Genomic DNA, 25,393 nt, shown 5'->3' with positions numbered 1-25,393 from the left:
ACCAGTCTTTCTTCCTTCTTGCGCCAAGTTCATTCAACCGTTTTAACCGAGCCTAAGTACGGCAGCATGAGGCGCGTTATGTTGCGCCAGCTTCGTTATGTTCCTCCTCCTGCTCCTCGTCGTACCCGCTGATGGTGGCCCGGAAAATATTGACTCGCCGCAACCGCTGCTTTGCGTGTTTTGTTTACCTATGCATATAGCAGCAGCAGCAGCAACTCAGGGCTCCTCAAGTGTTCCGCATCTAACTGTGTCTTCACGCGATTAGACCGGTCGACCGGTTCGCTTGGAACGCTGGCTTCAGCGTAGCTTCTTCTCATCCTCCTCCTTCGGTATTAGTAAGTCCGACTAGCCCAACTGACTGACTGACTGACATAAAAACGCAGCACGGCATGATGCAATCCGGACCAGGCCGCCAGAGCGAACCGGCCGATGGCATGATAGTTTACCGGTAGATGGGCGGTTTTCTGCCCTGTTTCGTGATAGCATAGAGTGAATCTGCCGTGTGCCTTGGTAACTGTTTTTATTTTGAACAAATATTTTTTTTTGTCCCATTTATTTATTTCAGGCTCATTGGCATTTTAGCTGTAACAGAGCCGAATTTGAATCGTGTACATGTCACATATTTATCATATCTATAATTAGCACATTACACAGTTGCCATTTTTCGGCGTTAGAGTATTCTCTTCTATACCATTCCATATGGTACACACATTTACACAGTAGCAGCCATTTAGGCGTATCTGTTCTTCCATTATCCAGTTAGACCGGACAGCGGAGACAGTTGATTGATCATTGTTGAGTTATTTATAGAACAGCAGCCCGATGTGTCTTGCAGAGCAGAGCAGTTGTATGGATGAATCGATCATATTTCGACCGTGGATAGATCTCCATCGCTGATGATTGTTGCGTGGACGTAGTTATTCTGTAACAACACAAAGATGGTCAATGAGGGCCCTGAGTTTCGAACTCACGATCGATCGCTTACTAAGCGAACGCGCAACCAATGTGGCTACGGAGACCCCCTATTTTGAACAAATATTGATCATAGCAATAATATAATCATTGGCCGGGTTTGCCCCGGTTGTCCAAGGCAGCCAGCGCAAAAGTGAAGCGTTATAGAAGCTTGGGAGCCAACGCCTCTGAGGAACGATCGTGTCACAACAAGAATAATAGTAAATACCATGTCAGCTAGTAAAGTGGTATGATTCTCGAGCTGTTTGAATTAAATTGTTTCTTATTACTAATTATCAAGAAACATTTTTTTTCTCACTTGAAACTAAGGCCTGTTTGGCCCTAGCTGTCCGCATGGACTCTCTTACAACCTCCCAGGGTCGTCTATGGTCTTGCCAGGTTATGAAAAGGGAAAACACCACGTTCTTAGGTTTCCTAACAAAACGGCCTTTTTATTAAAAATTCTTTCCTGCCTTATATCCCTAGCTCCTCACTCTTTAAAGGGTACTCACAAGTGTCGTATGTTAGTGTCAGGACGCGCCGTTGATCCTTCCTTGCTTGCCCGCGTTGGCTCGTTTATCCGGTGGAGATCTAGATCCGCTTCGTCGCTGAGGTGTCTTCAGAGGTTCTCTTCCTCGGGATTTCAGCACTGGTGCTCGGCTCGATCGATGATCCACCACGTCTCACCAGGAACAAACATCTGATGAATTTCGATTTCGATGAATCTCAGTATGAAACCGCCACACAACTTCGTGTTGATTAGTGGGACGGCTTACGACTCGCAATTAGTGAAGGGATTTGATCTTGAGAGAAATTATTCCACGAAAAACCTTTTTGTATTTGGATTCGTTTATAACAAGTCTGGTCTTTGTGCGGTCGCTCCAGTAAGTCCCGAATCGATCCACCGGACCTGTCTCGACCCGCCAAAATCTCCTCGTTCGGGTTCCTTTTGCCGCCTTCAGTCGTGCCAACCTGTGCGATGTTTTCAATCTGTCGTGTAATGTTGATTGTGCTGTTTAATGTCCTTGATTCGTTTTGTGTATGACTATGTGCCGTCCTTTTAACCCTAGATATCTATATATTTTTTTAATCTGTTATTTTATTTTTATTAGGTTTTTATTTATTTGAATAACAAAGACATTTTTTTAAATTTTATGCGAAGGGCCATATATAGCTGTTTTTAAATTTTCCTGTAGTGTTTTCTCTTTTTTTAACAATAATTTTAATAAATACCGTGGGTGGAGTGAATCTCAAATCAACAACGAAAACCCAACAGGTGACTTGTCACACACTAAGTTGTTCGATATGTTTTATCGTTCGTTTCATCATCAATACGCTTATTCTATTGATCTCCTTTTTTATGAATTTCAAGCCTGAGGTAAACATCTATAAACGTTTGCACGACAATTATTATTTGTTCGCTCAGTGTTACAGCGAAAATTTATTTTAGCACATGTTTTGGCATCCCTATTTATTACATTAAACGAGCTTCAGAATAACCGAAAATGTACTACTCTGCTATAGACGAATTTCATGCCAACTTGTCTGGCCATTGGCAGCAACATCTCAGATTGCAGTGAAACGTTGTGGGTGTAAAGACATGTTCATTTAAGCAACTTTGCATACTTGAAATCTTCAAATAAAAATTAGACTTCTTCATGGAAAAGGCCAAAGATTTTTTTTCAAAAATGTATAACTCAAACACTACAATATTCATAAAAATAAATATAATAATATTCCATAAAAAAAATTTAAAAAATTTTTCAAAGAAAAATCACACTGAAAATAATATTTTAAAAATTGAAATTAATTTGTCTCAAAGACGTATATTTCAAATTCTCAAAAAACAGATATGTCAATAGCCCCTACAATTTTCCAATAAGTCACCCAAGATGGGCACTTTTACAGGGAAAAACTTTTTCTAACACCAACTTTTTCATGTATTCTTTGAAAAGAAATACTAGTAATCATAATTTTGTTTAATTCGACAAAGTTTTAGAGTTTTCCTGTTTGAAATTTTCCTGTTGAAATATGAACTTTTGTTGACAGACATTAATTCTCTATCTTTTATAGTTTCACGGCATTTTTCTATGGAGACTGCAGAAAAAGTGATATTTTCCTCGTTTCTTTTTTGTGTGTAAATTTTCGCGTTTCACATTTCTTGACAGTGCACCCGTGGCCGAGTGGATAGCGTCTCACATTATCATGCCGGGTGTTTGGGTTCGATTCCCGTTCTGGCCGGGGGATTTTTCATCAAAGAAATTTTCTTCGACTTGCACTGTGGTCACGCGTATTCAGGAGCTTGGAATACATTCAAGGCGTGTTATTTGGCTTAAGAAATCTCAACTAAGTATTAATAAATTACGCTAGTTAATGCATACGTTGAGACGGCAATAGTTCCACAGGGAACGTTAACGCCGATCAAGAAGAAGATGTTCTAGACATATTTCTTGATATAAAAAAGCATAATCCCGATAATTTATGGCAAAGATTGTTACGAATTAAACATTAATGGTTATTTAAAAAAAAAACATGAAAAAGTTTTGTCATCTTCCGATGTTTGGGTCACTTGTTGGCAATTGTAAGGGCTATTTGTATTTTTTTTAGAATTAAAAAAAACATTTTTAACAAAATTCAAAAATAAAAAAAATTCAAAAACTATCAGGCCCACAAAATGTTGGTTAGAGAATGAAATGTAGGAAATTATTTAAGTTTCCATTTAAAAAAATTTAATAAAAAAATTTTGAAAATTAAAATTTATTTTTCTTAAAAAAATGTTTTTTTTTAATTTTGAAAAAAACAGAATATGAATAGCCCTTACAATTTTCAGCAAGTCACCTATACATCAGAAGATGGGCACTTTTACAAGGAAAGAGTTTTTCCAACAACTTTTTCACGTTTTCTTTAATACACCTACTATTGTGTTTTTATTTCGAATCATTTTTATGCATAAACTAGCTGACCCGGCAAACTTCGTCTCGCCCAAAATTTATGTTTCGTTATCACACCCACGGTTTCTTACTAAGCGCACGTTCATGGGTCCAGTAGCCCCCATGCCCTTAGAGAGGGAGTAGGTGTGTCGAACCATCATAGAAATATTTCGTGCCCATGCCAAATATGGCTCAATTTGCTTGATTACTGATCGGAAACTACTGAACTGATCGACATGAAAATTGGTATGTAAGGGTTTTTGGGGTCGGGGAAGGTTCTTATGATAATTCGAGACCCCTCCTTTCTCTAAGGGGGGAGGGGGCTGCCATACAAATGAAACACAAATTTCTGCATTACTCGAGAATTAATCAAGCAAATGAAACCAAATTAGGCATATGGAGGTTTTAGGATGCAATAAAAGATTCTATGGTGATTAGATACTCCTCCCTCCTCTCTTACGCGGGGCTGCCATACAAATGAAACACAAATTTTTGCATTACTCGAGAATTAATCAAGCAAAAGAAACGAAATTAGTCATACGGAGGTTTTCAGGGTACAATGAAAGTTTCTATGGTAGTAAGACACGTTTGCGGAGGTGCGTTTGGTCTGCGATACAAATGAAACTCAAATTTCTGAATTACTCGAGAAATAATCTAACAATTTGAATCAAACTTAGCATATAGAGGTTCTAGGGATCGATAAACGTTTCTATGGTAGTTCGACACTCCTCCCCCCTCTCTTAAGGCTGGGGCTGCCATACAAATGAAACACTAATTTCTGCATTACTCGAGAACTAATCAAGCAAATTAAGCCATATTTGGCATGGGCACGAAATATTTCTATGATGGTTCGACACACCTACTCCCTCTCTAAGGGCATGGGGGCTACTGGACCCATGAACGTGCGCTTAGTAAGAAACCGTGGGTGTGATAACGAAACATAAATTTTGGGCGAGACGAAGTTTGCCGGGTCAGCTAGTTTATGCATAAAAATGATTCGAAATAAAAACACAATAGTAGGTGTATTAAAGAAAACGTGAAAAAGTTGTTGGAAAAACTCTTTCCTTGTAAAAGTGCCCATCTTCTGATGTATAGGTGACTTGCTGAAAATTGTAAGGGCTATTCATATTCTGTTTTTTTTTCAAAATTAAAAAAAAAAACATTTTTTTAAGAAAAATAAATTTTAATTTTCAAAATTTTTTTTTAAATTTTTTAAATGGAAACATGAATAATTTCCTACATTTCATTCTCTAACCAACATTTTGTGGGCCTGATAGTTTTTGATTTTTTTTTAATTTTGAATTTTTTTTTATTTTTGAATTTTGTTAAAAATGTTTTTTTTTTAATTCTAAAAAAAATACAAATAGCCCTTACAATTGCCAACAAGTGACCCAAACATCGGAAGATGACAAAACTTTTTCATGTTTTTTTTTTAAATAACCATTAATGTTTAATTCGTAACAATCTTTGCCATAAATTATCGGGATTTACAAGTTATGCTTTTTTCTATCAAGAAATATGTCTAGAACATCTTCTTCTTGATCGGCGTTAACGTTCCCTGTGGAACTATTGCCGTCTCAACGTATGCATTAACTAGCGTCATTTATTAATACTTAGTTGAGATTTCTTAAGCCAAATAACACGCCTTGAATATACATTCAAGGCGTGTTATTTGGCTTATGGCCAAGCTCCTGAATACGCGTGACCACAGTGCAAGTCGAAGAAAATTTCTTTGATGAAAAATCCCCCGGCCAGAACGGGAATCGAACCCAAACACCCGGCATGATAATGTGAGACGCTATCCACTCGGCCACGGGTGCACTGTCAAGAAATGTGAAACGCGAAAATTTACACACAAAAAAGAAACGAGGAAAATATCACTTTTTCTGCAGTCTCCATAGAAAAATGCCGTGGAACTATAAAAGATAGAGAATTAATGTCTGTCAACAAAAGTTCATATTTCAACAGGAAAATTTCAAACAGGAAAACTCTAAAATTTTGTCGAATTAAACAAAATTATGATTACTAGTATTTCTTTTCAAAGAAAACATGAAAAAGTTGGTGTTAGAAAAAGTTTTTCCCTGTAAAAGTGCCCATCTTGGGTGACTTATTGGAAAATTGTAGGGGCTATTGACATATCTGTTTTTTGAGAATTTAAAATATACGTCTTTGAGACAAATTAATTTCAATATATATATATATATATATATATATATATATATATATATATATATATATATATATATATATATATATATATATATAATATATATATATATATATATATATATATATTATATATATATATATATATATATATATATATATATATATATATATATATATATATATATATATATATATATATATATATATATATATATATATATATATATATATATATATATATATATATATATATATATATATATATATATATATATATATATAATATATATATATATATTATATATATATATATATATATATATATATATATATATAAGAAAATTTCTTTGATGAAAAATCCCCCGGCCAGAACGGGAATCGAACCCAAACACCCGGCAATACATGGAATGGAAACTAGAATGGCGAAATGTTGTGTTTTCCGACTGAAAAAAAGTTTAATTTAGATGACCCGGACTGTTACAGTTGCTATTGGCACGATTTAAGTCAGCGGAATGTCGTGAGATTGAAGCGAAACTTTGGGGGCGGAAGTTTGATGGTGTGGGGAGCCTTTTTCTATCACAGCAAGCTTCCCATTTGTTTCATTTCCATCCGAATGAACTCCGAAAAGTATCTTGAGTTGCTGGAGGACGTTTTGGTTAGCCATATTGAGAAACGCTACTGAGGATATTGTTTATCAGCAGGATAATGCATCGATCCACGTTTCCAAGCAATCAATGGCATGATTTGTTGAGAAGGACATTCCGCTTCTTGAATGGTCTGCTTGCAGTCCCGATTGCAATCACATAGTGAACCTATGGGGAATCTTGGCCGGGATGGTCTTGCCGTAATGTCTACCCTAATTTCTCATATTTGAATTATTTTGAAAATAAGAAGTGAATTGTTACTGTTTTTATATAATGAATTCGATGAAAATAAACAATAATCGCGTTTTATGAGCAAAACTGAACAAAGAATTGACTTTTTTCGCAAACATATTGAGGCAAAATAAGGTCGGCTGAACGAATGTCTACCACTGTATGTCACAACAATATAAGAGAGGCTTTCCACCAATTAACACGAAATAATTTTAATTTCATATATCTGATTTAACTGAACCTTTGCCAACTTGTTCGGCAGTAGGTACGATGGTTTTTATGTTTTTTTTTAAATACGAACACGACTAATTTTTGAAAAGGGCTTATGCAAAAATGGTATCATGTCAGAAAATGAGGTATAACGCCAAAACAGGTTATTTGATCGAAATGCTGTCGTAGGCAAAGTTATATATTTTAACTTTGCGGTTCTGGAAAAAGTACACCCTGAAAAAAAATCCAAAAAATTGAAAATGAAGTTTAAAAATGAAATATCTCAAAAACTATTTTTTTTAATTTAAAAAAAACATTTTGTTTTTGTTACAGTTTTTTACAACAATTTCTTACTCAAAAACTATAATATCTACAAAATTCTTACCGAAGAATAAAATGCATGCAATTGTTTAAATTTTTGAAAAAAATCAAAAACAAATACCAAACTTAAATTTCACTGAAAAAAAAATTTGAAGAATTTAAATTCTTTGTTCTCAGAAACGTACTTTTATAAATTATCAAAAAATATATGAACAGTTCTTTCAATTTGCTACAATCTGAAATCTGAATTTTGAAATCTGAAATCTGAAATCTGACATCAATAATCTAACAACGAAAATCTGGGAAATCTAAATCTACTTCGCATGGAAAAAGCAACTTGATCAAAAAGTTCCCACGATCATCGCCGCGAAAGGGATTTACTGCTCCTGGTATTTTTTCGAGGAACGATTTCATCGAGATAACTTTCGATTAAGAATAAAATAATTACAATTGAATGGTCGTCGAATCTACCTGACATATATCCCGCTGACTATTTTCTGTTCGATCCAGTCGTAAAATCAAGGAACGCGTTTGAGTGGTTTGAGTAATATGTCGTAATCGTTACTTCCGATTGCCCATACTACGAATAGACAGAGCACAACCAAACAAACCTGTAACAGCACAAGACTTTTATTTTTTTCGAACGTTTAGATCCGTAAATAATTGAAATCACTCCCAACTATTGCAATTCACCAACGCCAAAGCGCACATCGAATTGATCATATCTCGTTCATCACAAATTCCGATCGCAACAGGTTTGCTTCGTTTTAACCGTTCAGTGTCGCGTCGATGAATTGTACAAATTTTTCAGAAGAAAGTTTCCGCGAACCCAAAAAAACCGTCACTTTCTCCAGGGACCGCTCCCCTAAAGTGGTACGCTTCTCAACGCGGGGTACACACACATACACACAAACGCCTCACCTGTTGATGGCTAGTGATTGAGCCGGAAAGGTAGACGAATCTTGATTCGCGAGAAGAAAGCCAAATTGGAACGTAGAGCATGGAGACGGATTATTAAGAGTGGAATTCGTTTAATGGTGCACATCGTTTTGGCGGTATGTTTTAAATGTCAAGGACGATACAAGCAATTAATCTTTGGAACAAACACTTGACTTGGAAGGTTAATTATCACCTGTATGATTATATGGAATTACGAATCAACGAGTGTGCTAATAAATGCCAATGATTTGTCAATTTGTCCGCTATTAATCAATCAAGTATTGGCGTTACTTTGCTCACCCTATTATCCCAAGCTCGCGTCTTGTAATTGAGTTCAGCACTTTGTCGTTCGTGAAAGCCACTAACGATATGAATATATTATGAATAATAATGGTAATAAAATAACGGACAGCTCGAATTGAATCGGCGCTGTTAGGCTCGTGATGAAGTGCATGATTTACACGACGCTGACTTGGAGGTTCCCACAGGGGTTCCAGTTTATGTGTGGTTCATGAGACGAACGTTTTTTCCCAACTAACTAATAACAATTAACTGTTACACTTATTTTGCCCCCTCTTACGCCTTTTCGACATATGGATAATAAACATAAAACAGCACAACTTTAGTTGAAACATACCCTCTTATTTACACTATCACCCCCACTTTAAGTTCGAGCATATATCAATTCGTAACAACAAATCAATGTCTCAATGCCGATTGTCAAAACACCATAACTCTCCCGACCGTTCCAAATAACCGCATTTTTTCTTTAAATAAGACATTTCCCTCTTCACTTCCAGTTCCGGCACGAGACGGCACGAATGGTATGGAACTGCGCACGATGACCACCCCGAAGCAGCAGCGCGAAGACAGGCGGTTCTCGGTGCCACACGGCATGCACGGAACATTGCCCCCGGGGGCGGCCGACGATTTACACGCATGGTCCATTTATAGGTGAGTTTCCCTTGCGTAACGCACATCCAAGGCATGTGAAAACCGAAAACATAAACAACTGAACACCTACCGGTAGTAAACTATTTTTTGCAAAAATCGCAAAAGTCTTGTTAACTAGAAACCAGGGTTAATTGCATGCACATTTTTTTTCTGTGAATCTTCTTTGCTCAATCAAAAAACCCGCAGTTTGCCATAAAACCAGAACTAACCCTACCTAATGGCGGTTGAATTCAATTAGCTGTGCGAGCAGGAGAAAGTTTGGCAATTTCTTTCTTTTGCTCAATTAATGATGGGTTCATTCGTGACAGAAAACGATGTTTCTTTATTTTCGGTTTCGCCCGTCTACCTTTCTGCTTTACCTAGAAGTGAGAAAGTATGGCGTGACAAACGCACTAACAAATCAATGGGGCGTCTTCATGACAGCTTGGATGGGATCGAGAAATTCTTATAGTGGTCGGACTTGATTATATACTGACTAGATTATATACTGGCTCGATCATACATGATTTGATCATATACAGTTTGAAACCTAATATATTTTTTTTTATATTTCAAATATGACTTATTTCCAAAAAAAAATCTAATGTTTAAACGATAAGGTGGAATTGATTTGGCTACTATAAGTACAGTGCACAATGATCCAGGGGATGTATTTAAGTGGAAATTAGCATTTAGAGCTCGACAGTTATTCTCTAGATAAAAACTGTCTTAGACAAAGTTGTTACATATGATAGAGCGCTCATTTTTATGTTATCAAAAATAGGGCGACCAAAATTGTCGCTGTAGAACAAAGTTTTTTTTCCTATCTCTTGAATTAATCGATATAGCGCTTTTTTTCTATGTTACGTTAGGGTCACCATGAAAAAAACTGATTTTCTACTCTAAATTTGTATATCTCAAATTGCAAACTACATGCAAACTGTCTTCAAAAGACTTTTAGAGCTTACCAATACAAACATTTTGCGATGCAGAACCAGTCAATATCTCAACTTCACTCAAGGATATTGATATTTCTTCCCAAAAATACGCTCTCTACAATTGTTTGTCATTCTTTCGGGGGCGAACATAAACAAAGCCCATTGGCGGCATTTTAAAGAGAATATTTCACTCTACATGATGTGTGATTTTAAAAAACTATGTTATTTTTTGTGTTTGAGTAAATTGAAAAAGAATTTATGAGTTTTTGGATAAAAAACCACCAATAACTTTGAGCAGGATTAAGATATTGACAAATTCTGCATCGCAAAATCTTGGTATTAATAAGCTCTAAAAGTTGAACCAAGACAGTTTTGATGTAGAGTTTGAAATATAAAAGTTAAAGCAAAAAAAAAAACCGTTTTTTCATGGTCACCCTAATGCAACTTAGAAAAAAGCGCTAAATCGATTACATTAAAAGATAGAAAAAAGCTTTGTTCTACAAAGTTGTTTAAAATAACTGGTGCTACAACATTGTCGAACTTTGTTTATCTCTATCGATAAAGGTAAGAAAGTTAGATTTTTTATTTCATCAACAATTTTGGTCACCCTATATTTGATAACATTAAAATGAGCGCTCTATCATATGTAACAACTTTGCGAAGACAGTTATTGTCTAAAGTATAAATATCTCCCACAAAGCTGTTTTTAGTGCTTTCTATCTAATTTGCATTAGGGTAACCATGAAAAAACGGTTTTTTTACTCTAACTTTTATTTTTAAATTCTACATCAAAATTGTCTTCGTACGACTTTTCGACCAACTCATTGTTTCAATTTTAATTTATTGAAATACCAAAAATAACATAGTTTTGAAAATCACATCTATCTATATATATAAAAATGGAGTGATGTCTGTCTGTCTGTCTGATTCTTATAGTCTCGGAAACTACTGAACCGATCGACATGAAAATTGGTATGTAGGAGTTTTTGGGGCCGGGGAAGGTTTTCGTGATATTTTGAGACCCCTCCCCCCTCTCTAAAGGGGGGCTGCCATACAAATGAAACACAAATTTCTGCATTACTCGGAAATTAACCAAGCAAACGAAACCAAAGTTGGCATGTGAAAGTTTTAGGGTGCAATAAATGTTTCTATGATGGTTAGACAGTCCTTCCCCCACTCAAAGGGGGGGCTGCCATACAAATGAAACACAAATTTCTGCATTACTCGAGAATTAATCAAGCAAATGAAACCAAATTTGGCATGTGGAGGTTTTAGGATGCAATAAATGTTTCTATGGTGATAAGATACTCCTTCCCCCTCTCTTAGAGGGGGCTGCCATACAAATGAAACACAATTTTTTGCATTACTCGGAAATTAATCAATCAAACGAAACCAAGGTTGGCATGTGAAAGTTTTAGGGTGCAATAAATGTTTCTATGATGGTTAGACAGTCCTTCCCCCACTCAAAGGGGGGGCTGCCATACAAATGAAACACAAATTTCTGCATTACTCGAGAATTAATCAAGCAAATGAAACCAAATTTGGCATGTGGAGGTTTTAGGATGCAATAAATGTTTCTATGGTGTTAAGATACTCCTTCCCCCTCTCTTAGAGGGGGCTGCCGTACAAATGAAACACAAATTTTTGCATTACCCGAGAATTAATCAAGCAAATTAAACCAAATTAGGCATATGGAAACTTTAGGGTGCAATGAATGTTTCTATGGAGGTTAGATACCCCTCCCCCCTCTTTTAGGGGTGGCTGCCATACAAATAAAACACAAATTTATGCATTACTCGAGAATTAATCAAGTAAATGGGCGGGACGAAGTTTGCCGGGTCAGCTAGTATTAAATAAATAAAAGAGCGTGTTTTTTGGGAAGAAATATCAATAACTTTGAGTGAAGTTGAGATATTGACATTTTTTTTTTATTTTTCTCTATTATATAGTGACTTTCAACACATTTCGGCTGGTTCGTCACTTTTACTTCGATTTTTGGAAGAATGTCGGGAGTGAGAATTGAACTCGTGATCTCTGCGTGAGAGGTATGGATGTTACCACTACGCCAGATCGCCTCCCAGATATTGACAAGTTCTGCATCGCCAAATGTTTGTATTAGTATGTTCTTAAAATCTTTCGAAGACAGTTTGTATGTAGAATTTGAAATATAAAAGTTAGAGCAAAAAACAATTTTTTCATGGTGACTCTAACGTAACATAGAAAAAAGCGCTATATCGATAATATCAAGAGATAAAAAAAACTTTATTCTACAAAGATGTCTCAAATAACTAGGACTAAGAAAATTAGATTTTTTATTTCATCGACAATTTTGGTCACCCTATTTTTGATAACATAAAAATGAGCGCTCTATCATATGTAACAACTTTGTCTAAGACAGTTTTTGTTAAGAGAAAAACAAAACTGTAGGGCGATTTAAGAGCTTCAATTTGATTGATATAAACAATCAAATTTATTATGAATTCTTGGGTTAAAATATATAATAACACACCCCATTGCGAGATTAGATCTGCTTCAAAATTGCTGCGGCCTGGCTTGCATTTTCGCATTTATGAAAGAAAAAGAGTAAAATGTACCGAATTTTCTCTTTGTTTGCGCCCTTTGTTGTTATGTTTTTAGTGTGAAATGTCACCTTTACAACGAGTCTAAACTTGACATTGTATGAACGATATTACGCAAGATATTGATCACTAAAGCCAACTACCGGAGAAATAATGGATAACTTTTTCCCCGACCTAATATATTGTTTATAATTTATGTAAAAAGATGTGGGGTTTTTACATTTTTTCCATCATATTTTCATTAAGACAACAAAAGTCGGATGAATAAATAAATAATGAAGAAGAAAGAAGATAAAACTAATTATTGCAATAAATTTAATATTGTAAATTTAATTTTCAAAAAATCTATAAATTCTGTATCTTTGCTGAAAATCAGTAAAAAATTCTGTATCTCAAATTTGTGGAAAAATCTGTAAAATACAGAATATCCTGTATATGTGGAAACGGTGTGTGGAAGAATAGTAATGCATCAAAATTCGGACTTTAAACGCTTACGATAATAACTTCAACTACTAAAAAATATTGACATATCATAGTATAAAAAATAACCGTTCCTATAGAACTACACCCAAAGATAGTTATTAGCACATGTTATGGCATCCCGATTTATTACATCTAATGAGCCGAAAAATAACAGAAAATGCTCTACTCTCCAATACGTGTAAACCATTTGTATAATATATCACCAATATTAACCAATTTGAGCGAGCGAAACAGGAGACACATTGAAATGAAAGCTTTTCGTATAGTTTGCCAAATACATGGCCCGGACAGGGAAAGATATATTTTCTCGTTTATGCCATTCTTTTCCTCTTAGAAAACACTTTCCAACTTCGTTTTATAATGAGGTGTAATATTATCACATATTTATACAACAGCACTAGTAGCTATATGAACAGCGTGGTCGTGTGAAACAGCTTTGCCGGTCTTGGTTCGATCCTCCGATGTCAATACATCGTATGGACTTTTTTTTGGTACAATCCCAAATGAAATGAAAAAAGAAAAAAGAAAGAGATGTCTGCTCCCATACATACAAACCATTTCGAAGCTTTCAAAGCAGCTCATTATTTGCGCATTTGACCCTCCAGCACACGAAAAAGCATTATTTCTGCCGAAGGTAAAATGTTTCCAGCCAACGCTAGTTGGTGTAGAAGGACATCCATGTAATTTATGAATCACAGAATTACACAAAATCATGTTATGTTTGTTCAAAATTTGATTTTATTTTTTCATTGTGTCGTGATTTTCAATCTAGACTCTTTTTAATCATGATTTGAATTCCGGACACTTTTACTTTTAATTCCAGACACATGTTGTCAGCAGCATTTCTTTAAGAGAAAATATTTATTGATAATTGTAAGACTTATTAACGGGTGCGACATAAGTAGCGGGACTAAATGGGAACACGTTTGGTAAAAAAGATTTCATTGATTCAACTATTTTTTGCCTTTTCACATGATGGTCACTACAAGATGGCGCCATATTTTTTTTCAAAATCCTATCAATATGGGTATCAAATGAAAGGGCTTGATTATTAGAATACAATTATTTATGAAAAATACAAATCCAATATGGCCGGCACCACAAAATGGTGCCATATATATATATATATATATATATATATATATATATATACGAGTCTAAACTTGACATTGTATGAACGATATTACGCAAGATATTGATCACTAAAGCCAACTACCGGAGAAATAATGGATAACTTTTTCCCCGACCTAATATATTGTTTATAATTTATGTAAAAAGATGTGGGGTTTTTACATTTTTTCCATCATATTTTCATTAAGACAACAAAAGTCGGATGAATAAATAAATAATGAAGAAGAAAGAAGATAAAACTAATTATTGCAATAAATTTAATATTGTAAATTTAATTTTCAAAAAATCTATAAATTCTGTATCTTTGCTGAAAATCAGTAAAAAATTCTGTATCTCAAATTTGTGGAAAAATCTGTAAAATACAGAATATCCTGTATATGTGGAAACGGTGTGTGGAAGAATAGTAATGCATCAAAATTCGGACTTTAAACGCTTACGATAATAACTTCAACTACTAAAAAATATTGACATATCATAGTATAAAAAATAACCGTTCCTATAGAACTACACCCAAAGATAGTTATTAGCACATGTTATGGCATCCCGATTTATTACATCTAATGAGCCGAAAAATAACAGAAAATGCTCTACTCTCCAATACGTGTAAACCATTTGTATAATATATCACCAATATTAACCAATTTGAGCGAGCGAAACAGGAGACACATTGAAATGAAAGCTTTTCGTATAGTTTGCCAAATACATGGCCCGGACAGGGAAAGATATATTTTCTCGTTTATGCCATTCTTTTCCTCTTAGAAAACACTTTCCAACTTCGTTTTATAATGAGGTGTAATATTATCACATATTTATACAACAGCACTAGTAGCTATATGAACAGCGTGGTCGTGTGAAACAGCTTTGCCGGTCTTGGTTCGATCCTCCGATGTCAATACATCGTATGGACTTTTTTTTGGTACAATCCCAAATGAAATGAAAAAAGAAAAAAGAAAGAGATGTCTGCTCCCATACATACAAACCATTTCGAAGCTTTCAAAGCAGCTCATTATTTGCGCATTTGACCCTCCAGCACACGAAAAAGCATTATTTCTGCCGAAGGTAAAATGTTTCCAGCCAACGCTAGTTGGTGTAGAAGGACATCCATGTAATTTATGAATCACAGAATTACACAAAATCATGTTATGTTTGTTCAAAATTTGATTTTATTTTTTCATTGTGTCGTGATTTTCAATCTAGACTCTTTTTAATCATGATTTGAATTCCGGACACTTTTACTTTTAATTCCAGACACATGTTGTCAGCAGCATTTCTTTAAGAGAAAATATTTATTGATAATTGTAAGACTTATTAACGGGTGCGACATAAGTAGCGGGACTAAATGGGAACACGTTTGGTAAAAAAGATTTCATTGATTCAACTATTTTTTGCCTTTTCACATGATGGTCACTACAAGATGGCGCCATATTTTTTTTCAAAATCCTATCAATATGGGTATCAAATGAAAGGGCTTGATTATTAGAATACAATTATTTATGAAAAATACAAATCCAATATGGCCGGCACCACAAAATGGTGCCATATATATATATATATATATATATATATATATATATATATATATATATATATATATATATATATATATATATATATATATATATATATATATATATATATATATATATATATATATATATATATATATATATATATATATATATATATATATATATATATATATATATATATATATATATATATATATATATATATATATATATATATATATATATATATATATATATATAAATGGTTTCATTTAGCTTGACCTATTTGTATGTATGTTTTTAATGACTGTAGGGTCCCCACATTAATAGAAATATAAGTCCGTTCCTGTTGCATTTGATCTGAAATTTGGAGCACACCATTACCTCTGCTGGCATTATGAAACTGCGTATTCCATGATCTTGAAAAATCCATTGGCTGAATGGCTTAACTTGGAGAACACAGTACACTATCAACAACATTAATCCGAAAAGGTCGCCGCCACTAAATAGTCGAATTATGTTTTTTGCAATCCCCTCATATCGGTATCAAATGAAATGATTCAACTAATAGAATACAGTGTAAATATTCCGAAGAAAATTTGAATTTCAATAATAAAAATTAAAAAATATATTGAACCGTTTTATTGTAGAGAAAAAATACTAATGATATAGAAACAAATTAGAAAATAAAATAAGTGAAAAAACTTCTCAAGTTAAACGGTTTCATTGTGATTAACATTACAATAATACAGATAATGTACTAAAAGCTAGAAAATAATTAGGCAAATAGCAGTTAGTAGTTATCTTTATTAATCTAGGGCATTGATGAGACTAAAATAAAATCGTGGGGAACTTTCATTTGATACCCATATTGGTGGGGCTTTGAAAAAAAATATATGTATCACAATTGTGTGGTGGGAGCCATTTTGGATATGCATTTTTCACAAATAACTGTGTTATTCTAGTCAAGTCCTTCCATTGGATACCCATATTGATGAGGTTTTGAAATAAATATATATGGCGTCATTTTGCGGCGGCGGCCATTTTGGATTTGCATTTATCATAAATAACTGTGATCTACTAGTCAATCCCTTCCATTTGATACCCATATTGATGGGGGTTTGAAAAAAATATATATGGCGTCATTTTGTGGTTTCGGCCATTTTGGATTAACATTTATCATAAATAACTGTTCTACTAATCAAGCCCTTTCATTTGATAGGGTTTTGAAGAAAAAAATATATATGGCGTCATTTTGTGGTGGCGGCCATTTTGGATTCGCATTTCTCATATATAACTGTGTTCTACTAGTCAATCCCTTTCGTTCGATACCTATATTGATGGGGTTTAGAGAAAATATGTAATTCGCCATTTTGTACCTGCAGCCGTCTTGGATTTCCAAGATCATGAAATACGTAACAGTTCGGCTGAAAAGTTTATTATGTAACACAGTAAAACTAATTTTTTTTACAAAATCCAATTTTATTATTCAACATAATTGCCTTCGAGGGCGATACAGCGATTATTACGATCTTGCAATTTTTCGATACAATTTTTATGGTACTCTTTCGGTTTTTCCAAAATAGGCATCAGTGTCCGTAATCACTTCATCATCGGTCTTAAATTTCTTACCAGCGAGCACTCTCTTCAGGTCTGCGAGCAGAAAATAGTCGCTGGGGGCCACATCTGGAGAATACGGTGGATGCGGAAGCAATTCGAAGCCCAATTCATGCAATTTTGTCATCGTTTTCATTGATTTGTGATTTTTATTTTTTTTTCACAATAACAAAAGTTGCTTCACTCTCAATGCTGTAACCCAAGAATCAATCCAAGTCAAATTTTGACACGTATCCATTGCAAGATGGTGCTTTGTGATAGTCAAGTAGATTTTTTCAAGAGGCGCCATCTAGACGACAACCTTATGAACTTTTCACCCGAACTGTTAGTTTTATGATGACTGCAGAGATAAAGGTGTGTTCCAAATTTCAGATCAATCGGTCAACAGGTAGGGGGTTAAATACAGACAAAGCTACAAAGTTACCCACGCACATACAAACGGGTCAAGCTAAATATAACCGTCCAAAAGAAATCGGAGACTGTATATAATCGAGTCCGTCCTGTATACCGAAGAGTTTTGTAGTCTCTCGGATCGAAAATCTTTGCTCCATATTCCATACTCTATATTAGGGCTTTTAACATACCCTTATGCAACTTCTTCAATAACAAATTTAATCTCTAACTTTTGATCCGTCCGGATTTAAAATCATATTCTGAATGTGCTTTTCATTCCGGACATGGGTTCGTGAAACAAAATATTTATTTTGAGTTTTGATTTTTTTTTGTCAACAGCTAGGTATTATGCTTGACATTACAGTAAATTGATACAATAGTAATTATCAGTCACGTTGGTTCAACATGCAAAAAATGTAATAGTTTTGGTATGATATTGAATGTAATGAAAAAGTGTCCGGATTAAGAATCGGAGCCCCATCTGTTTTGTTGAAATTATGGTCAGGTTTTTCGCTTGTTTCTGGCATGCTGGGGGGTTTGAAGAAATTCACTTTTTTCACTTGACGTAGTTGAAGTTCCTACCATTTTTGCGATTGCTTTTAAGTTTGAACCGCTTGGGTCAGGAACAGTCAGATTGTTAAGTTCCTTGTTTTTTGGAGAAACTTCTCGAGGAAACCTCGATTTGCCAGAAACCCTGCTGATGACTTTTCGAGCATTTTGGGGCTCCTCAAGTATGGAGTCACTGGGCTCTGAAGACTTCAGATTACCTGGGTTTTTTGAGTTATGAAGTTTCTCGTTTCTTGACATCAGATCTCCTTCGAGCACACTGGAGTTGTGGTTTGGCGCTGATTTGGATTAGTTTTCCTCAGCTTAGTTTCGCCAAATCGGAAGTTTATTTTGAAGTGGTTGCTAACATGTTGACGCATTGAAGCTTCGTCGACTGTTAGCGTCCAATCCGCGTGGATTTCATTGGGATTGGATCTCTTGAGTATTCGCCATTTATCGGTGGAGAGATTCTCGTTTTGGCTCTCAATGAGACTTTTGAGTCTCTCGTGGCTGTATGTTGCACTTTGTGGAAAAAAGGCATGAAGAATCTGGACGCCAAATATTTTTTGCGTCTAGAGCAACCAGTGTTATCCTCTAGGTTATCATGGGAACCACTTTCTTCAACCATTCCGAAGTTTGATGGTCTTTACAAGAAAGCATTAGATAACCCGACTTATACGAGCAGTTGAAAAACTTGGGTTTCACCGGTTCATTTCTTTGTTGCTCTATTGCAGTGATTAGAGCATTCTGAATGGAATCTAGTTGAGCTGTAATCAGTTCAGTGTTGGGATAGTTTTCCGGGAGAATACCAACATTGATCTGCTCTTCTTTGAAGGACATTCCAGATTCGATAGTGGTTGTTGTGGTATTGTTTTGAAGAGTGTTTTGTGCAACTTTTTTCTGCTCATTCTGCCCCGCTCTTTGTCGGGGGCAGAGATTTTGCTTCGATTTTTTAGGAATCGGTTTTTCGTTACTACTAGGTAGCTCCGATCCTCGGGGGCGTTTTGTTGGCCCAGAGATATGCTGACTCAGTGCTTTCAGCCGAGCTTCCTTTGCAGGAATCCCAGCTGCGACCAAGTTCTTCAGTTTTCTTCTCTGACCCTTGGAGTGAACCTCGACTGAATCTACAACTTTAGATTCAGTTTTTATAGTGACGCTACATTCGTCACTATCATCCTCTAGCGACTCACAACGAGTCGAAGTAGTGAGGATGGAAGAGGAGCATGACTGAACATCCACAGGTGCGTCACTCAGTACTTCATCCTCTTCAATACTCATAGAGTCGATCTCTATGGAGGTTTTTTCCGACAGAGAGAGGCTGCCGGAACCCGAAGTTTGTTTATTGTTATCATTTGGATTATTGATAGAAGTCCCACGAGTCTCGCGGTAAAGAAGGTCCACTGCATCAGTGACCGGCTTAATGCAGCAAGGGCAGAAGATACTGTGAAGGGTGCCCTGGTGCTCCACAGGCTCCGTTATCGGCAGGGTTTAGACCCCCCCCCCTATCCTTCATCCCTCGGCACGGGTCGCTTTACACCTTGGATTAGGGGTTTATCCATTACTTTCTTTCCATAATAACCATGGATAACAGCTATTACAACCATCCTCCTTTACTGGGGCTTTGGACCCACTGCTCTAGTTCTCAATAATTTCAGGTTCTTATTCGGACATGCTATTATTGGGATTCGTCATTCGCAGGCGGAGTTAATCTTCACACAACATAATCACATAATGAATAAGATTAATTGTTACAACTTGGAATACCAATAAACATACAATGTAAAACGAAATATGATGAACCAAATTTGGCTCCTTATCAAAACAATTATGCAATTCTTCCTGGAAAACAGCTGACCGAGCAGTAACTTTTCCGTCCGCTGTTCAGGAAGTCTAAATTCACCTAGTCTTGAAAAATTATGTTCTGAAACGATGAAACAAAAATATTGCTTCACTGTTACCTTGATAGTAAATAGTGTAGGCAAAATGAATCTCCCTACTTCATTTTGTTTCATTTTATTTTTATTTTTTTAAGATTAAGACTGCCATTCGTACATAACCACGGTATTGGGAACATCTAGGAACATTATATAGAATTTTCTTTCAAACACGAACTGTTCTTTCACGTTTATTTATTCACTCTAAATATTTGGGTATTCGTGACATTCAGGTAGGTGTTTTTTCAGGTTGGATTGCTAGGAATACCTGTCCTTCAGTGGTACATACTAACCCATCAATTGGTTTGAACGCCGTTTCTAGTTCAAAATAGTATAATCAAATTTCATAGAGTTACAACGAGTTCCATGAAATAATATAATTCTAGTTGAATAGTAGTGTTCATCTTATGATTTTTTATTTGCGATTCATCACTACATGCTACTGTTACTTTCCGCTATGTTAAGTCGACTTAGTCTGAGTATGCAAAGTGGTGTAATCCCACGAGCCGCCCTAATTACAGCGAAACTCAAACCCCAAATGAGATAGGAGTCTGCAAATAACTGCGTATAGATTTCGGTACAGAGCTCGGAGATGATTGTTTACAGCCCATTTTCCAACTGTTTCGAACCGCTCGCTATCAGAAGGTACCAGAAAAATTTAGATTTGCTCGCTGATTTAAGTCCGCTACTTTTTAGATTTCCATCCAATGCGAATTAGCACAGTTTTTTTTATTCAATCTGAAGATAAAGTGAGTAAAAACAAATTGTTTTGGAAAGTTGAACCAGCGCGCTGATAACCGACCCGCACATTTAGCCAGTCTTCCGCCTCTCTTTTCCGCTAACCTAGTTTGGGGCCCCTGGTGGAGGAGACCAAACGCATCTCCTGCGCACTGTTTGTGATGGTGGTTAATTATCAGTTTTTCACCTTGATCAGACGCTATTGCCGCCGCGAACCGAGCGTCATCACCATAACGCATGAGATGTAAATTACATCGTGCGGAACCCGCACTTATCTCACAGTCGGAGGCGGCCTCCACAAATGGTACCACGATCGCAGAAATCTATTGGAAATTTCCCTGCCGCTTGTGTTAAATTTTATGAGAGCGACAACCCGACTGGGGAAAATGATAACACCAGTGTTTCAATATTGCTATAACTTTACACTTATCCGAACACATTTTCTCTACACTAACCATTTTCGCTGAGAAGCAATATTCGAGAAACTGAGTGCCATATAATTTGTGTGTAGTTGAATTTGTTTCCCGCGGAAATCAATCACAAACTCGAGCATGTCGATCACATTAATCCATAATTAAAAAGAAGACCTACTTCGATCTCTTCCAGGCAGAATCTCAATTCCGACTTTGCCGACTCGGCGCTTGGCTCGTCGGATAAATCACCACAACCGTACAGCCCACAGCACCGCAACGGCTACAGAGACGAGGCGGCGATTTCCAATCACCCACGCTACGGAGGATCCAAGTCGAACCCTTTGAACTCCAACATGTACACCTACCTCAAGTTCGGCCTGCCTCGGGTTTTCCCCCCCAACGGTGGTCAGCCCGGAGGACGTGGACGTAACTCTTCCAAAGCCAACGGCCGAGGGCGGGTTAACCGGGGTTATCGGGACAGTACAGGTCCGGGACCCGGATCGTCCGGCTACGACAGCAGCGACAATGAAACCAACCGGGGTAGAGTGCCAGCTAATTTAAGGTTTGCCCTAATTCAACTTCATGTCGTACACACTTTTCAACAACAAACTTTTTTCTTCTAGAAAATATCGAAGTGAATCGGATTTCCGTGCAATTGGAGCGATGACCACCTCGCGGCCCAGCTCCCGCGCTCAGGGTATCCCTCTGGCTGCCCTGAAGCAGGCCAACAGTCGTGCCAGCATAGCCGGTACTCACGTCTACAACCCATACGCTACCAACCAGCGGCATCACAATTTGCGCTCTCAGAGCGAAGCGGATCTTCTGGCAGAATGGGATTACGACGAGTCTCCAACGTACGGTGAAACACGACTCTATCCGGAGGATATCTACAACACGCAAAGCCGTAGACACTCGATAGCGGGGTTGGTTTATCCCAACATCCAAGTGCACTGCTTGGATGTCTCGCCTGGATTGCGGGGGGTCTCCCTCCAGGCAAAGGCCGGAGACTTATTTGCCATCATGGCCACTTCGCAGCGCGAAGGAACAGTACTGGTAGAGGCGCTGGCTGGCGTGCGGTATGTAATTGAACAACGAAATTGACTATAGATGAAGGTCTGACATTTCTCTCATTTCTTTAAGACAACGCATGAGCGGTGAAATTTTGGTGAATGGCCAACAGGTCAATCGGCGCATTTTACGGCAATTGTGCGGATACGTGCCATCGCTTGACACGGCTCCACTTGATCCACGCATGAGTGTACAGAGTACGCTATCGTTTCACGCCGCTCTCCGCGGTCCGTACGACCGCAGTGATCTTAAAGAGCGTGTCGATATCCTCGTCGAAGACTTGGGCCTAACAGCGGTCCGCTCAGCCAACGTGTCCCGGTTGACCCATTCGGAAAAGCAAAGACTGAACGTTGCCTGCCAACTGCTGACACAATCTTCGATCCTTCTGCTCGACCAGACCACCGTCAACATGGACATTTTCGATACGTTCTTCCTGGTGGAATATCTAAGGCAGTGGTGCAGCGCCGGCCGAATGGTCATAATGACCCTGCAGCCGCCCACATTCGAGATACTTTCGATGTGCTCCGGAGTGCTGCTGCTGTCCGGGGGTCGAACGGTATACTCGGGCAGTCGAGCCGATCTGCCGAGACACATGGGTCAACTCGGCTATCCGTGTCCCCCGTTCAAGAATCCAGCGGACTACTATCTGGACCTGGTAACGTTGGACGATTTGTCGGCTGCGGCGCTACTGGAGTCCTCGGCCCGAATCGAGTCGCTGGCCAACTCGTGGGACCACGTTAACTCGGAACCACCGCTTGCTGCTCCCGTAGCGAACCTGCCGGAACCGACCAGAAGCGCCGGTTTCTTCGGCCAGATTAACGCTCTCGCGAAAAGGTATGCATCTTTAGTTCTTTTTTTATATGGAAACTTACGAGGAGATCTCTGTGGACCCCAAGGCCTTGCGATTTATCGGACAAACGCACCGACTGCGATTTATATCTATGAAGTTCGAGGAGTGTCACCGGGGGTTGTTCTTTGCATTCATATTGACACCACGACTCTCATTTTTGCACACGTTAGCGCTGTAAAAGATCGATTCCGAGTTGACTGATGCTAAGCAACTTATACCTTGCGGCTGGAAAAATTAGTGAACTCTTGGTTCAACAGCCACTTCCACTGACTCCTTCCAGGTGCTTTCCAAGTTTGCTTCAGTCAACCGATTGAAGTTTCTCCTCAACACTAAACCCACCAGAGTGGTCAAATGACTGCTTCTGAAACCTAAATCAAAATTAATAAATTCACGCTTCTTCTTCTTCTTTCTTTGTTTTTAAGAGGCTTTAAACTTTGAAGTTCATTCGCCTCTAAGTTCACGCTTAACTTTTCAATAGAACCTATCTGTTTTGATCGATTTTCTTCACCGATATTCTCTACCGTAAATAACTCAGTAGTAAAAGCGTTTCCTGATCTGTTTGATGACCAGGAGTGTAGAAGGGAACCTTGTTAATCAAACTATGTGGCGAAAAGTCTGTCTGCAGGGCCGTGATAATTGAAAGAGTCAATAAAGTTAAGCGTGAATTCAGCTTTCTATATTTTTTTTCACTCGCGACTGCTTCATATCAATAAAAATCTCGTGCCACGGTGTTTGTGATCGAATTCCTCCGAAACGGCTTCACCGATTTTGATAAAATTATACACAAAAAAACTTGGTTGGCATGAGAATAGGTCGTAAACTATATATGATACCGCTGAGATACCGACTCCAGTAATCTTTCGATAACTGAACCTGGTTTAACTGGACTACTTTTTAACTGAGCGAACGATAACTGGTCTTTGGACCAGTTAAAAAGCAGAAATTCGTAAACAGTTGACACCATTTTCAATTTGAAGATTTGCTGTGAGGGGCATTCGAATGTAATTTGAGATGTTTTAAAAATTCACATTATTTTCGCATGACAAAAACATTGGTTCACTTACAGAACAATAATATTCCCAAATTATATAATAAGAGTAAGAGTAAGTTTCTTCGTTTTTTTTTAAATTGATGCTTTATTCTACAAAAATTGTTACAAATTTAATATTCACAGTATGGCCCTTCGCTAGTCACAACTTTTTTCCATTTTTCTGATAATTCACGGATCCCTTTGCGGAAATAATCAACCGGTTTGTCGGCTAACCATGAATCGGTCCAATTTTTGACATCATCAAAATTGGAGAAGTGCTGGTCAACAAGACCATGTTGCATCGATCGAAAAAGGTAGTAATCGGACGGAGCAATGTCTGGAGAATACGGCGGGTGGGATAGGACCTCCCATTCCAGTGTATGTCCAAGTATGATTTGACTGGTTTCGCGACATGCGGCCGAGCATTGTCGTGCTGCAAAAATATCTTTATCGTGTCTTTGCTCGTATTGTGGCCATTTTACCTTCAGTGCACGGCTCAAACGCATCAATTGTCGTCGGTAGAGGTCCCCGTAATGGTTTCATTCGGTTTTAGCAGCTCATAGTACACCACACCCAGCTGGTCCCACCAAATTGACAGCATAACCTTCTGACCGTGAATTTTCCGCGCGGCCGTCGATGTTGATGCATGGCCGGGATATCCATACGATGCCCGACGTTTAGGTACCCGACGATTCGATGCAAAAACCCTTTCTTTTATACCGTTGGTGCAGTTGTTCGCACGTGAATAAATAGCGTTCGACGTCTCGTGGTTTCAATTCATAAGGCAGCCGATGTTCTATCTTTCGGATCATTCTCATTGCTTTTAAACGATCGGAA

The 25,393-nt window shown here is 37.3% G+C and overlaps 1 protein-coding gene across 2 annotated transcripts in view; it reads left to right on the top strand.

The window, feature by feature from the left end:
- Positions 1–25,393, top strand: part of LOC129768340 (ATP-binding cassette sub-family G member 8) — a 175,425-nt gene that overhangs the window by 136,477 nt on the left and 13,555 nt on the right. The window contains exons 2-5 of one of the 2 annotated variants that reach the window (XM_055769930.1): positions 9,196–9,349; positions 21,802–22,170; positions 22,232–22,684; positions 22,749–23,510. In XM_055769930.1, coding sequence (XP_055625905.1) covers positions 9,222–9,349; positions 21,802–22,170; positions 22,232–22,684; positions 22,749–23,510 — 1,712 coding nt within the window. In that variant the 5' untranslated portion in view covers positions 9,196–9,221. Of the gene's footprint in view, positions 1–9,195; positions 9,350–21,780; positions 22,171–22,231; positions 22,685–22,748; positions 23,511–25,393 lie in introns of both variants that reach the window. The other variant, XM_055769921.1, reaches the window with a different exon arrangement.

Source organism: Toxorhynchites rutilus, chromosome 1 (genome assembly GCF_029784135.1).
Source record: "Toxorhynchites rutilus septentrionalis strain SRP chromosome 1, ASM2978413v1, whole genome shotgun sequence".
NCBI lineage: Eukaryota > Metazoa > Arthropoda > Insecta > Diptera > Culicidae > Toxorhynchites > Toxorhynchites rutilus.
Note: the sequence above shows the minus strand (reverse complement) of the source record. Positions and strands in the feature narration are given on the sequence as shown.